The sequence below is a fragment of the Saccostrea cucullata genome, unplaced genomic scaffold (assembly GCF_032062105.1).
Source record: "Saccostrea cucullata isolate Sc308-1 unplaced genomic scaffold, CSIRO_AGI_Scuc_v1 ctg3176, whole genome shotgun sequence".
Classification (NCBI taxonomy): Eukaryota; Metazoa; Mollusca; class Bivalvia; order Ostreida; family Ostreidae; genus Saccostrea; species Saccostrea cuccullata.
The window spans coordinates 32,434-49,147 of NW_026924278.1; the positions used below are offsets into that span (position 1 = coordinate 32,434).

The window sequence follows — 16,714 nt, forward strand, 5'->3', positions numbered from 1 at the left end:
TTACCTGATATTCACAATTCAAAGGTATTTTTTAAGTAGGAAGTATTTAGGAACACTCAACAAGAATTCTGCATTTTAACCAGTTTTTACATACAGTGGACCTTCAGATATCCGGACGCCAGATATCTGGATGCTTCAGTATCCGGACGATTTTTCATCGGAACGAAATTTTTAAATGTTATTTTGTCTTGTATAACTGGTGCTTCAGATATCGGGATGCTTCACATATCCGGACAAATTGAATGGGAACCAAAGCGTCCAGATAAATGAGGGTCCACTGTATTTTTCTCAATACTGTTTACAAAAAATGTACAATTTTTATGTTGACATACACTTCTGTTCATTAATGTTTCACATCTTAGATGATATGGTGACCAATATACATTTTTTGCAACAAATGGAAAGTTTAAAGTATATTGAATGAAATAAATGCAGTTTTTGTACTTTGAACCTATAAAATTGTGAGGGTGGAAATTCCTTAATTCTCTTTATGTCAGGTGATGTAAAGCTAGCTACACAGTCTCTCTTTCCGGCCCAATCTTATGCCATTGATTTCACGCTTCTCCACAATGACTGTCTCTTTCATGGTGTCTTAATTTCTTTGACCTGCCCCCAAGGAAATCAACATTTCAGCAAAACATAAAATTTTTAAAAAAATTTCAAGAAATGGAGAATATTCTGCATCATGTGGTGCTAGGTAACAGAATCCATCAGGAACTGTCCACCAAACAGCAGGCTCTGGAGGCATGGCGTCAGGTGACCGAGGTTCTGCTGACCGCGTGTCCCGAGGACCTACTGACCGCTGAGGACAGACAGACCGTACTGTTTGAGCTGCTACAGGAACTACAGAGAAAGGTAGAACAACATCTGTGTGTCTTGTTTACCATCCAACCCTGCAGTATGTGGTATTAATGTACAAGAACATGAGCGTCTAACTAATGCCAGGTATTGGCCAAATTTCATCTGTATACTTAAGGTTAAAGTGTAAATCTTGCAAAAAGACGTATGGAAAAATGGTACCGTAACATTTTCCTCCTCTCACAATATTCAAGTTGAAATTGCTTTCATTTGGGGAAAAGGGAAGGGAAATTTTGATTTTACAGAGAAAAAAATGGAGTATTGCATCCTTGATACTACATTTAATGTCAATTTATCCATTATTTTTAGGTGACAGAAGATGATGCCTTGACAGAGTTAACTGCCCCTGTGGCTGGGATCATCCTGACTCTGATGACAAATCTACGTCAGTGTTTCTGTCAGGATTCTGTCACCGACGATGAAACCTCACACTTCCTCATCTTGCTGGACTCCACAGCAGGTCAAGGTCAAACAGGGTCATGGGGTCAAGTGTCAGGGTCACGAACCCGATTTGCTTCCTCCCTTCAACTGGTGCTTAGAGGAAGAATGATAGATCACATTCTGCTTTCAAGTAAGAACCAATGAAAGATCTGTATAATTATGTACATACTTTTTTGTTGAAAAGAAATTTTTCAAGTGCGTGTTTATAAAACTATAATTTCAAACAACTTTGTACAAAACTAAGAAATTTTAATCAATATCTATTTCTGTTAAGGTGGTGGCCAGCAGAGGGTAAGAGCCAATCTATATGGGGCCCTGCCGTCAGAAACCCAATTCACTGACTCACATGGATACAGGTATGTCTAAGTAAATATGTCATGTGTCTTGTTTAAGAATATAGCCTAATTCAAAGTAAGATGTCAAAGCCTGAATGTCAACAAAACTCCACAGATTTTGCTTTTTCTTTGCGGCATTCATGGATCAACGTAAAACTGTAATTTATAGAATACAGTCATGCTCTTCAAGTGAGATACATGTATTATATGAAATAAAAACATAAACGACTATTGTGACCGTGTCATATTGATGAATGATGAACACAGTGTATTGGGGTATGGATTCTTTATTGCCGGTATCTTGTTCCACATATAAACAATCAATAAAGTGAAAATATCGGCCCTATAAGAAATAAAATACAATATGTAAATGACATCAAACAATATATTCAGTTTAATGCAGTCCTCATACATCGACATGGATTTAAATAAAAATAGATTTAACAGGTTATAAATGAATGTGTAAAAAGGGAAATAACTCTTATGATTTACAGAATTACCAAAATCCTGTTTAGGTAGAAATGTACGTAAGTTTGAATAATTCATCAAAGTATATCAAAAATGTAAAAATTAAGTAATAATTCCTATAGCGTACCAATTTATGGAAATAGGCTGACTGCTACAAGAAGCTGGTAACAAGTTGTTCAAATATTACATGTATACTGAACTGAATGTGGTCTGTATACTAATACTCAAATAGAAATCTTGTAAAACACAAAATAATGTATATTGTTGAATATGTAAGGGTCGAGACAGACTTAACTGTCTCACAGCCGATATCGTTTACTGTCCCTGCAAGAAGGAAGTGCCCAGCACATCACATTGAACAATAGAAAACTTACCACCAAAACCGCTGGCCAATAAAACTACCGTATATACTCGCCTATATATCAGTTTTTTTGGAGTCAATCTCATTCTCTGGTACAAAACTCTGTGTCGACTTATTGGCGAGCTATAAAGAGAATGGTATTTTATGAGGTCAGTTCATCTGAAAAACAAGCTTATTAAATACAAGGCGGACCGACTTATAGGCGAGAATATACGGTACGTTGCACGTAATATAATGTCAAAGGTCGACAAGATCAGCCAGTCAGAATAAGCATTAAAAATGCAAAGTAAAAAGTGCAATGATGGCAATGAGAACTATAAAACAATTATCCACTGATTTGCCACACTATAGGACAAAGGCTGATAATGATGTTTCCTTTCTGACAGAGGCAGGAGGTGATGGGGTTGGGAAGAGGATTTTGGCCGACGCCCACTCTGAGTAGAAACAGCTGGGACGGGAAAATGTAGCGACCATTCTGTCGTACGGCGACAACTTTATGGACAATATATGGTGTGTTGCGACACGTGTGATGGACATGATATACGTAGGACGGGTAAGGAGGAGTGCTGTACATATATCTGTCCAAACTTCTAGGTCTTCCATTACTATCTTATTTTACCCCCACATTTGTCATATTTGCATACAAAACTTTTATCTGTAACTCAATCAAAATTTTTGATTTAGCAGTACATTGTAGTCCATTGATTTCCAATATTGATAAGAAATTTAAGGGCTCTGACATATAAAAACAAAGTGACTGTGTGTTTCAGTTTGTTGACTTGGGTGGCAGAGTCAGCCCTGGGGGCGCACACCTTGTTACAGTGTGGAGTCATGCAGAGACTGGCAGGATGTGTCTTCTTTGACCTTCGACCTTATTTTGACAGGTAGGTGTGTCAGGGTCTTGTGAATGTCTATAGAAATCAAAAATGTCAAAGTCCGTATGAAAAAGAACAAATTTATCAAATAGCAGTTTAGGATTTACAGTTTGGAGGTTTGTATATACTGAATGAGGGTTAAAAGTTTTGTAATTACTGTATACAGGGAAATTTTCGCCCCCGTTTTATTTTCGCCCCTTTCGCCCTACGATCTTTTGGGCAAATTTAAAACGGGGCAAATTCAAAGAATACAGTAAAATTTCTTAATCAAAACCATGATTGGGCGAATTTAAAACGGGGCGAAAATGTTTGCAAGTGTGAAAGGACGAAAATAAGACGGGGCGAAAATAACCCTGTATACAGTATTGCCCAAGCAATTCATACTTGCATTGATTATTGACCGTATTGTACGTTTAACAGAGATGAAGCCGGTGTAGATACAGAGGAGGACTTCACGTCCAGCCCCATGGCCCGCTATCATCAACTTCTCTTTGCCGCACTCAAATTCTGTCTGGCCATGCTGACCTCACTGGGCATAGAAAACCAGGACTGTGGCAATCAGGTGAATAGTTTGTACAGCTATATTTTTTTAATGCAGATCCCCCCATGGACTCAAAGCTTTATTTAGATAGTTCCCTAGAAAGTCTGCATATCAAGTAGAATTTGTCATGCTTTGACTTATGGGTATCAGTATCAATTTACACGTTCTTGTAGACATTATTTCATAGCTTACTTAAAAATAGATTAGAATCGAGTAATATTGATACATTTAAAAAAATATTGTCATGGGAATGTAATTTTATGGGTAAGAGTGACCCACGGAATCCAGAAATATCAGACCCCCACAAACATGTTACAGTAATGTTCATTATTCCATGCTTTTATAGGTGATGCAGTTTATCTTATCTCGCGGAGAAGTTTTCCACGGAATTCTACGAGACAGGCATCCCAGGAGTTTTAGTCTCCCTGCTCTACGTGAACTAGCTCTAACTACAGCGGTTAACTGACTCACGCTAACTCAAGAGGTAAATACTATTATGTTTATGTATTTGTGGAAGCAGATTTTGTTCATTATGTCATTTTTATGGTAGTATTGTTTTTCTAAAGTTTAGTTAAAAAATGTTCAAAGTATGTACATGTATGTATCCTCATTTTCATCTTCTTCTCAAAAACCACAGGCAAATTCAACCAAACTTGCCATTATAAGCATCCTTAGGTAAAGAAGATTCAAGTTTGCTCCAGGGATGGGGTAATCGTAATCAGTAATCGTAATCAGTTGTAATCGATTACAGTTTGCCAAGTAATCATGAGTAATCAGTAATCACCCATTTTTCTGATTACAAGTAATCGTAATTTAATCAATTACTCTGAAAAAAGTCCTGTAATCATGATTACTTTTTCGATTACTTTATGATTACAATTATTAAAACAAAGTTCATAAAATCATGATTTTTAATGATTTTTAGTGAATATTTTTCAGTGTAAAAAATAGTTTATTAAAAAAAAGTTATTAAGCTATATTTAATTAAGTATCTTCTTCTAACGCCTTCATTCATTCATTCATTCATTCATACTTTATTTCCCTCATTAGAGGATTATGCAACGACATGAAATCAAATATATATAAACATCAACAGATACCAAGCAAAATTAATATATAAACTATGAAGACAATGCATGCAAATAAAAGTCAAAACTAAAGAAAAGAAATAGGAAAATACATGTAAGTGAAAAAATTACAAGTTGTCAAAAAAAAAATAAATAAATAAATAAGGAAATAAAACTGATATATTCACAAATTTGTAATTTGAGGGCCACTATAAAATGTGTGTGTGTATGTGGTCAACTTGCAATTTGTTACTGTAGTCGAAGGGCTCGGTTGTAACACGTGGCCACATTACGTATATAACGAAAGTTGGTCATTTTAAGTTGGCGGAGATCTTCATCAAGTAGTAAGTGAACAGGATTGCATCCAAGAAGAAGAACAAAAATCTCGTCGTCTGTCATCGCGCAGATTTCTGATGAAAGGTGAACATCAAAATTGTTGGTAATATCTGCCCACCAACAATTGCGTAAGTTCGATGTAAGCAAGCAAGAGCATGTGATGTGAATAAATATGTCCGAAAAGATTTTCCCACAGAATCTGCAGATGTCTGGAGTCTGATCAGGTGGACTGGATATGAGTTTACAAATAAATTTACACAACTGGATTTCATAAGAGTTGGAAGGAATTGTCCATATAAAAGAAGGGCTCTGATTCCGGGTTATAGATAGAAAACGGTGAAAATCAAAGTCGTTCAGCATTCTGATGTTCCGTTGTGTGGTATGTTCTTTTGATACTGAAGATCTGACGATCCTTTTCCAGATATGTTTCGGTGGAAATATTCCATTTGTGAGCCAGGCATGCAGATATTCATTAAGACCATAAGTAGATAAAACTGAGATAATATCAGGTATGTAACCGAGTTGTTTGGTTGATACGTTTTCCAAAAATGAGAATAACCGTGTCAAAAATACTTTTTTAGGGAGAGAACGATGATCCATGCGACAAAGTCGCCCGAGAAAAAGCAGTTTACGGACATCTATTTCGGATTTGATGGGTAGAACATTGAAAGTACTTTCGCAAATGTCAGATCTTGTCTTTGTGGGGAGATTCTGAGCATTTTTACAAATGAAATGTTGGAAAACATTCAGGCGTTGGTAATCAGTTGTAGAAAGGTTGTTCCATAGTTCGCAACCGTAGAGGACTGTGGGAAGCACAACTGACTTGTACAGATGAGATAATGTGAGCGGATTAAGATAGATCGATCCAATATCGTTCAGCGCATAATATGACTTTTGTCCTTTGCGACACGCTGAAAGAATCCTATGCGAAAGGTTAAGTTTGTCATTAATTATGATCCCCAGATGATTATACGTTAGGGAACAGGGGATTGTGATATCGCCCAGTTTCCAAATGCAGGATGGATCTAATTTGGAGCCTTTGGTACGGATTTGTAGTATACATGATTTTTGAGCATTGAAGGAAAAACGCCATTTTCTAGAATATTCGTGTGATATATTAAGCATATTTTGTAAGGCTATTGGGGTTATTCCAATGCATGCAATATCATCTGCTAATGTAGGACAATTACTAGTAATTCCAAGGATGCCGGTATTTATACTAGATTTTTCGAGGTTGACAACAAGTTCGTTAATGTATACAAGATATAGGAAAGATGACAACACTCCACCTTGTCGTACGCCTTGTAAGACTGGAAACCATTTAGATTGTTTTTGATTAACAACGATTGCACTAGATGTATCGGTGTGACAGTCATTCATGATCGACCACAGTTTACCCGAAATGCCTAGTTCGTACAATTTAACGAGGAGGCCATGTCTCCAAACCGTGTCGAAAGCTTTCGAGCTATCTAAAAAGCTAATATAGACGTTGCTGCCTTGCTCAATATTATGAAAAATGGTTTCTTGTGTGTTAAACGAAGCTGTCAAACAACCCAGTTGTTTTTGAAACCCTTGTTGTTGTCTGCAGGGAAAATGGTCAGGATTGATGATAAGGTCTCGAATTCTTGAATGTATTACATTTTCAAAGATTTTTAAGAAGCATGATAGTAAGGCAACAGGCCTATAACTAGCACATGATGTTTTCGGTTTGTCTCCACCTTTAAATAGAGGAACGATGAATCCTTGTTTCCAGAATTCTGGTACTTTCCCGAGATGTATAATGGAGTTATAGAGTTTCACGATACATTGAATCACGTGATTGCCTCCGAACATTAGATGCTCGTAGGTAATGAGGTCTGGTCCGGGAGCTTTACGGCGCTTAAGATTTTTGAATATTTCTGAAATTTCAGCGGCAGAAATTGGGCCGCCTGGAATGTTATCGGTTGATTGTAGACACTGTGTTTTGATGGTAGAATATCTGGACTCCATGTGAGAGTTAAAGGTTTCATCAAAAGACGATTCTTTGGATGGAGTATATATGTTTTCAAAGTAGGTGGCAAATGCATGGGTGACACCTAGTGGATCTCGATAAGATACTCCATTTGATATAATTTCTGGGTATGTGCGAGAGGTTTTAACCTTTTGTCTTTTTACTAGCTTCCAGAATAAGCGTATATCACACTCTGCAGCTTCATCTAGATCCTTATAAACGTTTCGCATAAAGTGTTCATATTGAGTAGTGAGTGCGTTTGAAAATTTTCTCTTAGCGCGTTTGTAATTTCGATATGAGTCATGTATCATGCCTCTTGGCCTTCCCTCATTTATCCATATGCGTCGGAGATTACGTTCAATCGAATGTAGTTGTTTAACCTCCGTCGTCCACCCCGGTCGAGTGTGCGGATTAAACCCTCCCTGAGGAATGCATTTATATGAAGCATTAACAATAATTTTGCAAAGTTTTTGATAAAAGCAATTCATATCGGTAACTGAAAGTATTTCAGACTCTAGCAAATTGCTAAGCTCAGGTTGCATAGTTGACCTATAGCAGTCTAAATCATCAGAAGTCGCTTTGTGCCAAACCGGTAATTTTAAGTTAGTGGTTTGCAGGCAGTGGCGAGGATGTTCAAACTTAAATGAGACTAATATAGGCAAATGATCAGATGTATTACAAAATTCACCTTCTCGAAAAATTCGATATGAGAGTAGTGAGTCTGACATACATTTGTTAAACAGTACATAGTCAAGCATTGTTCTTTTAAGAACAAAAGTATACGATTCACCTGTCGTTTGAAAATCTTTGACAGGCATACAAAGTTCACATTTGTTTACTAAGTCTATCAACAGTTTGGATTTTGTAGCATTTGTATTGAGATGACTTAAAATACTACCGTTAAGGTCACCAGCTATGATAACGTCACCATAAGATCTATAATGACAATATAGACTTTCAATATAATTGAGTTCTTGTATATATGATTCTATATTATTATCTGATGGGAGATATACTCCAAAAACGTACAATACATTTCCCTTAGTGTCAGTAAGTTCAACACCAATTATGCGATTTGAGTTACAGCAGGGTACCTCTTTGATGGAATAATCAAGTGATTTTTTAAATAGAATGCCTACACCCCCTTTACCAACAAATTGTAAAGAGGTGTATAACTCAACATCGGTACCTACTTTACTAAAACTTGAATAGTTTCTATGTACAGAGTCAAGATAGTTTTTACAAGTACTGCTATCTTTGAGTTTATGTTCAGAGATAACGGCTAAATCACAACCAGAATTGTCTAAAAGTTTAGATAAACTCATCGTTGATGACATTATCCCTCTTACATTCCAGGATAATATGACAACCATTGAAAAAGATAAAATAGTCAATACAATAATGAATTGTTGAAAATACATTATGTAAACATTAGGGTTTGGGTCAGAAATTAGTCATACTCTGTCCACCATTCGCGACGTTGGTGGTTTCTTTCACTGAAGTTCCGATTTCTATGTCTGTCTTCCCAATCGCGAGAACTGTACCATTTGCGACAGGATATACCGTCTGGCCAAAAACCATAGCTCTCTACATGTTTGGCGTGATCGAGCGGTACGTTGATCTTTGCCGTCATCTGTGACCACCGTGATCGTGCGGGGAAAAGAACTATGTGTGTTACCTTGACACCTTTGCTTTCAATATAGTTTAATATTCCTTGTTTTGAGGATTCGGGGTCAATCCCCCAGAAATATAATATCTAGAGTTTCTCTTATATTTGACGCTTCGGAAGATTTCTTGCTCTTGGTGGGTAAGATCGCTTCTATTGTGCGTGTCATTCAGATTGACTGAATGTAAAACTAATATCAGCATCAAACGTTTGCTTGTCCGGTTTTGTAGGTTGAAATTCATCCACATTAGTACCGCTATGTTTTCGGTTGGCCGGTTCTGTTGAATCGGTAGACCGTGACGCATCACGCGGGGCTGAATTGCCGAGAGATTGTCCTTTAATAACGGTAGTCGATGGGGTGCCCGGAGGGATGGGAGAATTTGCAAGTGTCTGTAGTGTGTTCGATGAGGATGCTGACACTGCTGTTTGCTGTGGTGACACAGCATTAGCGTATGATTTGTAGGAATGTTTAGAGTTGATCTGTTTTTGTAAGCTGGAAGTTACCTTGGAGAGTCGTTTGATCTCTTCATCTGATTTGTTTACATGATCATTCACTTCACTACAGTCTGTTTCAATACGTTTGAATTGTTGGTTGGCTAATTTGTGTAGGGAGTCATATTTTGAGAATTTTGTGTCTGCCTGTGATTTGAGGTTTTCGTACTCGCATTGGAGTTTTTCTTGCTCTGATTTAAGTGATGCTATATTGTTGGTAAGAATATCAATTGTTTTGTTTTTGTTTTGTACAGTAACCTCAAGTTCGTTTACTCTTTGTGTCAAAGATTGTATTGATACTCTGATGTCGACTAACGAAAATTTTGGAACCTCAATATTGTTCAATTGACTTTTTTTCTTGTCAAATATGGTATCAATCCCTGATTTGTCCCCTTGAATAAATAGATGTAAGGTGTGACAATCATAAGCATACTTTCCGGCCCAATCTTATGCCATTGATTTCACGCTTCTCCACAATGACTGTCTCTTTCATGGTGTCTTAATTTCTTTGACCTGCCCCCAAGGAAATCAACATTTCAGCAAAACATAAAATTTTTAAAAAAATTTCAAGAAATGGAGAATATTCTGCATCATGTGGTGCTACGTAACAGAATCCGCCAGGAACTGTCCACCAAACAGCAGGCTCTGGAGGTGTGGCGTCAGGTGACCGAGGTTCTGCTGACCGCGTGTCCTGAGGACCTACTGACCGCTGAGGACAGACAGACTGTACTGTTTGAGCTGCTACAGGAACTACAGAGAAAGGTAGAACAACATCTGTGTGTCTTGTTTACCATCCAACCCTGCAGTATGTGGTATTAATGTACAAGAACATGAGCGTCTAACTAATGCCAGGTATTGGCCAAATTTCATCTGTATACTTAAGGTTAAAGTGTAAATCTTGCAAAAAGACGTATGGAAAAATGGTACCGTAACATTTTCCTCCTCTCACAATATTCAAGTTGAAATTGCTTTCATTTGGGGAAAAGGGAAGGGAAATTTTGATTTTACAGAGAAAAAAATGGAGTATTGCATCCTTGATACTACATTTAATGTCAATTTATCCATTATTTTTAGGTGACAGAAGATGATGCCTTGACAGAGTTAACTGCCCCTGTGGCTGGGATCATCCTGACTCTGATGACAAATCTACGTCAGTGTTTCTGTCAGGATTCTGTCACCGACGATGAAACCTCACACTTCCTCATCTTGCTGGACTCCACAGCAGGTCAAGGTCAAACAGGGTCATGGGGTCAAGTGTCAGGGTCACGAACCCGATTTGCTTCCTCCCTTCAACTGGTGCTTAGAGGAAGAATGATAGATCACATTCTGCTTTCAAGTAAGAACCAATGAAAGATCTGTATAATTATGTACATACTTTTTTGTTGAAAAGAAATTTTTCAAGTGTGTGTTTATAAAACTATAATTTCAAACAACTTTGTACAAAACTAAGAAATTTTAATCAATATCTATAAATCTGTTAAGGTGTTGGCCAGCAGAGGGTAAGAGCCAATCTATATGGGGCCCTGCTGTCAGAAACCCAATTCACTGACTCACATGGATACAGGTATGTCTAAGTAAATATGTCATGTGTCTTGTTTAAGAATATAGCCTAATTCAAAGTAAGATGTCAAAGCCTGAATGTCAACAAAACTCCACAGATTTTGCTTTTTCTTTGCGGCATTCATGGATCAACGTAAAACTGTAATTTATAGAATACAGTCATGCTCTTCAAGTGAGATACATGTATTATATGAAATAAAAACATAAACGACTATTGTGACCGTGTCATATTGATGAATGATGAACACAGTGTATTGGGGTATGGATTCTTTATTGCCGGTATCTTGTTCCACATATAAACAATCAATAAAGTGAAAATATCGGCCCTATAAGAAATAAAATACAATATGTAAATGACATCAAACAATATATTCAGTTTAATGCAGTCCTCATACATCGACATGGATTTAAATAAAAATAGATTTAACAGGTTATAAATGAATGTGTAAAAAGGGAAATAACTCTTATGATTTACAGAATTACCAAAATCCTGTTTAGGTAGAAATGTACGTAAGTTTGAATAATTCATCAAAGTATATCAAAAATGTAAAAATTAAGTAATAATTCCTATAGCGTACCAATTGATTGAATAAGGCTGACTGCTACAAGAAGCTGGTAACAAGTTGCATATGTTCAAATATTACATGTATACTGAACTGAATGTGGTCTGTATACTAATACTCGAATAGAAATCTTGTAAAACACAAAATAATGTATATTGTTGAATATGTAAGGGTCGAGACAGACTTAACTGTCTCACAGCCGATATCGTTTACTGTCCCTGCAAGAAGGAAGTGCCCAGCACATCACATTGAACAATAGAAAACTTACCACCAAAACCGCTGGCCAATAAAACTACCGTATATACTCGCCTATATATCAGTTTTTTTGGAGTCAATCTCATTCTCTGGTACAAAACTCTGTGTCGACTTATAGGCGAGCTATAAAGAGAATGGTATTTTATGAGGTCAGTTCATCTGAAATACAAGCTTATTAAATACAAGGCGGACTGACTTAAAGGTGAGATGAAAAATCGAATATACGGTATTCCAGTCAGAATAAGCATTAAACATGCAAAGTAAAAAGTGCAATGATGGCAATGAGAACTATAAAACAATTATCCACTGATTTGCCACACTATAGGACAAAGGCTGATAATGATGTTTCCTTTCTGACAGAGGCAGGAGGTGATGGGGTTGGGAAGAGGATTTTGGCCGACGCCCACTCTGAGTAGAAACAGCTGGGACGGGAAAATGTAGCGACCATTCTGTCGTACGGCGACAACTTTATGGACAATATATGGTGTGTTGCGACACGTGTGATGGACATGATATACGTAGGACGGGTAAGGAGGAGTGCTGTACATATATCTGTCCAAACTTCTAGGTCTTCCATTACTATCTTATTTTACCCCCACATTTGTCATATTTGCATACAAAACTTTTATCTGTAACTCAATCAAAATTTTTGATTTAGCAGTACATTGTAGTCCATTGATTTCCAATATTGATAAGAAATTTAAGGGCTCTGACATATAAAAACAAAGTAACTGTGTTTCAGTATGTTGACTCGAGTGGCAGAATCAGCTGTCTGGGCCCACACCTTGTTACAGTGTGGAGTCATGCAGAGACTGGTTAGATGTGTCTTCTTTGACCTTCAACCTGACTTTTGACAGGTGGGTGTGTCAGGGTCTTGTGAATGTCTATAGAAATCAAAAATGTCAAAGTCCGTATGAAAAAGAACAAATTTATCAAATAGCAGTTTAGGATTTACAGTTTGGAGGTTTGTATATACTGAATGAGGGTTAAAAGTTTTGTAATTACTGTATACAGGGAAATTTTCGCCCCCGTTTTATTTTCGCCCCTTTCGCCCTACGATCTTTTGGGCAAATTTAAAACGGGGCAAATTCAAAGAATACAGTAAAATTTCTTAATCAAAACCATGATTGGGCGAATTTAAAACGGGGCGAAAATGTTTGCAAGTGTGAAAGGACGAAAATAAGACGGGGCGAAAATAACCCTGTATACAGTATTGCCCAAGCAATTCATACTTGCATTGATTATTGACCGTATTGTACGTTTAACAGAGATGAAGCCGGTGTAGATACAGAGGAGGACTTCATGTCCAGCCCCATGGCCCGCTATCATCAACTTCTCTTTGCCGCACTCAAATTCTGTCTGGCCATGCTGACCTCACTGGGCATAGAAAACCAGGACTGTGGCAATCAGGTGAATAGTTTGTACAGCTATATTTTTTTAATGCAGATCCCCCCATGGACTCAAAGCTTTATTTAGATAGTTCCCTAGAAAGTCTGCATATCAAGTAGAATTTGTCATGCTTTGACTTATGGGTATCAGTATCAATTTACACGTTCTTGTAGACATTATTTCATAGCTTACTTAAAAATAGATTAGAATCGAGTAATATTGATACATTTAAAAAAATATTGTCATGGGAATGTAATTTTATGGGTAAGAGTGACCCACGGAATCCAGAAATATCAGACCCCCACAAACATGTTACAGTAATGTTCATTATTCCATGCTTTTATAGGTGATGCAGTTTATCTTATCTCACGGAGAAGTTTTCCACGGAATTCTACGAGACAGGCATCCCAGGAGTTTGTCTCCCTGCTCTACGTGAACTAGCTCTAACTACAGCGGTTAACTGACTCACGCTAACTCAAGAGGTAAATACTATTATGTTTATGTATTTGTGGAAGCAGATTTTGTTCATTATGTCATTTTTATGGTAGTATTGTTTTTCTAAAGTTTAGTTAAAAATCCTCATTTTCATCTTCTTCTCAAAAACCACTGGCAAATTCAACCAAACTTGCCATTATAAGCATCCTTAGATAAAGAAGATTCAAGTTTGCTCCAGGGATGGGGTAATCGTAATCAGTAATCGTAATCAGTTGTAATCGATTACAGTTTGCCAAGTAATCATGAGTAATCAGTAATCACCCATTTTTCTGATTACAAGTAATCGTAATTTAATCAATTACTCTGAAAAAAGTCCTGTAATCATGATTACTTTTTCGATTACTTTATGATTACAATTATTAAAACAAAGTTCATAAAATCATGATTTTTAATGATTTTTAGTGAATATTTTTCAGTGTAAAAAATAGTTTATTAAAAAAAAGTTATTAAGCTATATTTAATTAAGTATCTTCTTCTAACGCCTTCAGAAATGCTTATAATCAGGTCTATTGTCCAGGCAATGAGTGATTTAATGAACATCCGTGTAATGCAACAATTTGGTTTTTCTTGTAAATCTTTAAAAAGAAAATCTTTTTTTATAGCAAATGTTCCTTTATTGAGACATATTCTAAAATTCACTTTGTTTGATTTTAGTGTACATAAAAAGATATGTGAATTAATTAGTCATAAAACACAGGTATACTAAAGTTGGATCAGCTTGGGTAATAGTAATTATTGAACTATCCATGCTTGTCCAGTCAATGTGTTAATTCTAGTAAAAACATCTACCAGGTAATAATTGGCAGTTTAATTGAAAAGTCCACCACTCGTCAAGAATGTAAATTACTTGTGTAACAGTTCCCTATCGAATCCCTTTATCCCTACCTATCATTATGTCCAGTTTGATTTATTAAAAAAATTTTTAATACATTCTTTTTTCTAATTCTCTCAATAGTAACAAGATATTTACTTGTATTAAAGATAGAAATCAGGTGATATAAGATAAAAATATCATGCATCTATATAAAGACATATACAACCAAACTTTGAAATCTACCTTAAAAATATTAATGATATATAAAATAGGAAGAATAAAAACATGACATTGTCCTTGAATATTAAACAAAAAATTAAAACTTAATGTAATCTTAAGTAATCATAAGTAATCATGATTACATGAAGGAAAAGTAATCAGATGTAATTGATTACTTTTAAAAATGTCTGTAATCAGCTTGTAATCGATTACTTTTAAAATCCAAAGTAATTGTAATTTAATTGATTACTTTTGAAAGTAATCGACCCCATCCCTGGTTTGCTCAAAAGAAGGGCCACACCCTCTTTCAAGGGGAGATAATTACGAATTAGTGAAAAATTATTGGCATCATTTTTTAAAAAAAAATCGTTCTCAAGATCGAACCACTGGGCCAGGAAAGATTAAACTCATATGATTGGAATCATTGTCAGTTAGTGTAGATTCAAGTTTCTTCAAATCATGAAACCCTGGGGGGTTAGAGTGGGGCCACAATCATGAATGGACAATCAAAGTTTTACAATGATTTTTTTAGGAAAATCTTTAAAAATGCTTTTTAAGAACAGCAAAGCAGTGATTGGTCATATTTGTGTGAAATTAAAGCATTCTCAGGTGGTGTAAATTCAAGTTTGTTCAAATCATGAGCCCTAAGGTTCAATAGACGATCAAATAGACGATCAAAGTTTTACAGAGGGATATATATGTATAGGAATTAAATTCCAATGCGATTGTTGTAAAACACATTTTGATTGGCTAATGCACTGATGTTTGAAGTAGTAAAACGAGCATTGTGAATGCTTAATTCATCACCTATGAAAAATGTCTTTGGATTAAATTTATATAAACCATTAATCCATTATTTGCTTGTTTGTTTAGGAATACTGTAAGTCCAGGACCCACAACAGCTTTGTGGAGGCCCTCGTAAGGAGAGTAAGAAAACTATTGAGGCTCAACACGGGGATCAAGCTGATAAGTTTTAAAAACAGATATCTGTGGCTACATATACTGAAATAATCAATGTTGTCTATAAAATTTGATATGACCTTTTAATATTTAGTACGTTCTACTGACAGTGGACTTATTGAGCTGATGTCCCATGGAACTTGATGCATTAATATCTGTTGAAATCATTTTTGACCATGTATTAAAGATGTATGTGAATTAAAATGAAAACATCCACAATAAAAAGTTTCCTGAATCAGATTTCTCATCTTTGTTTTGGGTTACTTATACAGTCAAACCTTGTTATCTTGGGCCCTATGAGTCTTAATGAATCCATGAAGAAACATGGAAATAAAGTGGTTAATTTATCTTGGTCAATTAAGATTCTTAAATAAATTACATACAAGAAAACATTGATGTAACCATCAATTGTCGCCCGGGAAATATATAAAGTAAACAATGGAAATAAGTCTTGATCATCAAACCGCTTTGATATGTGTGAAAAGGCTTGTGTCTAATTGATGGAGACGATAGTGGCGAATATTTTGAAAACTCATAGTCGGATAAAATTCGAACAAAAACGATACCATTTTAAACTTGATCAATTCCTCAAGTAAATGTTGGCTGCATAAAATATAAATTGAAGTTAGACACATGCATCAGCTATATTCAAAAATGTATTTTAATTTTCAATTTTCGAATATAAAACACGGAACTGTGCAGAACGTTTTTATGCGAGAAGTAAAATTCGATGTTCTAAAAAAAAGGGACCTGTCATTTTTTCCATAGTAAATGATAAGCAATTTTATATATTAAATATGAAAAACATATATATTTTTACAGATTCACTTAAAGGAAGTAAATATATTATGTATCTCCTAATTTACACAGGAAAGAACATTCTGATTAACAATCTTTTTAATGTTTAGAAAATCTTTAATTCTGAATAACTACTCCGGCCCCAAACCCCATACACCAACACTTAAACTTATATGTATAGAGCAGCCCGGTCCTCCGGGCTGCAATAACTTAGATTAAAAAGTATGTGCA

The 16,714-nt window shown here is 35.9% G+C and overlaps 1 protein-coding gene across 1 annotated transcript; it reads left to right on the forward strand.

The window, feature by feature from the left end:
- Positions 1–3,237: 3,237 nt before the first annotated feature.
- Positions 3,238–4,358, forward strand: LOC134266117 (nuclear pore complex protein Nup205-like). Its single transcript, XM_062748350.1, has 3 exons — positions 3,238–3,347; positions 3,759–3,900; positions 4,226–4,358. The coding sequence occupies exons 1-3, from the start codon at positions 3,295–3,297 to the stop codon at positions 4,343–4,345; spliced, it is 315 nt and encodes a 104-aa protein (XP_062604334.1). The 5' UTR covers positions 3,238–3,294; the 3' UTR covers positions 4,346–4,358.
- The last annotated feature ends 12,356 nt before the right edge of the window (positions 4,359–16,714 follow it).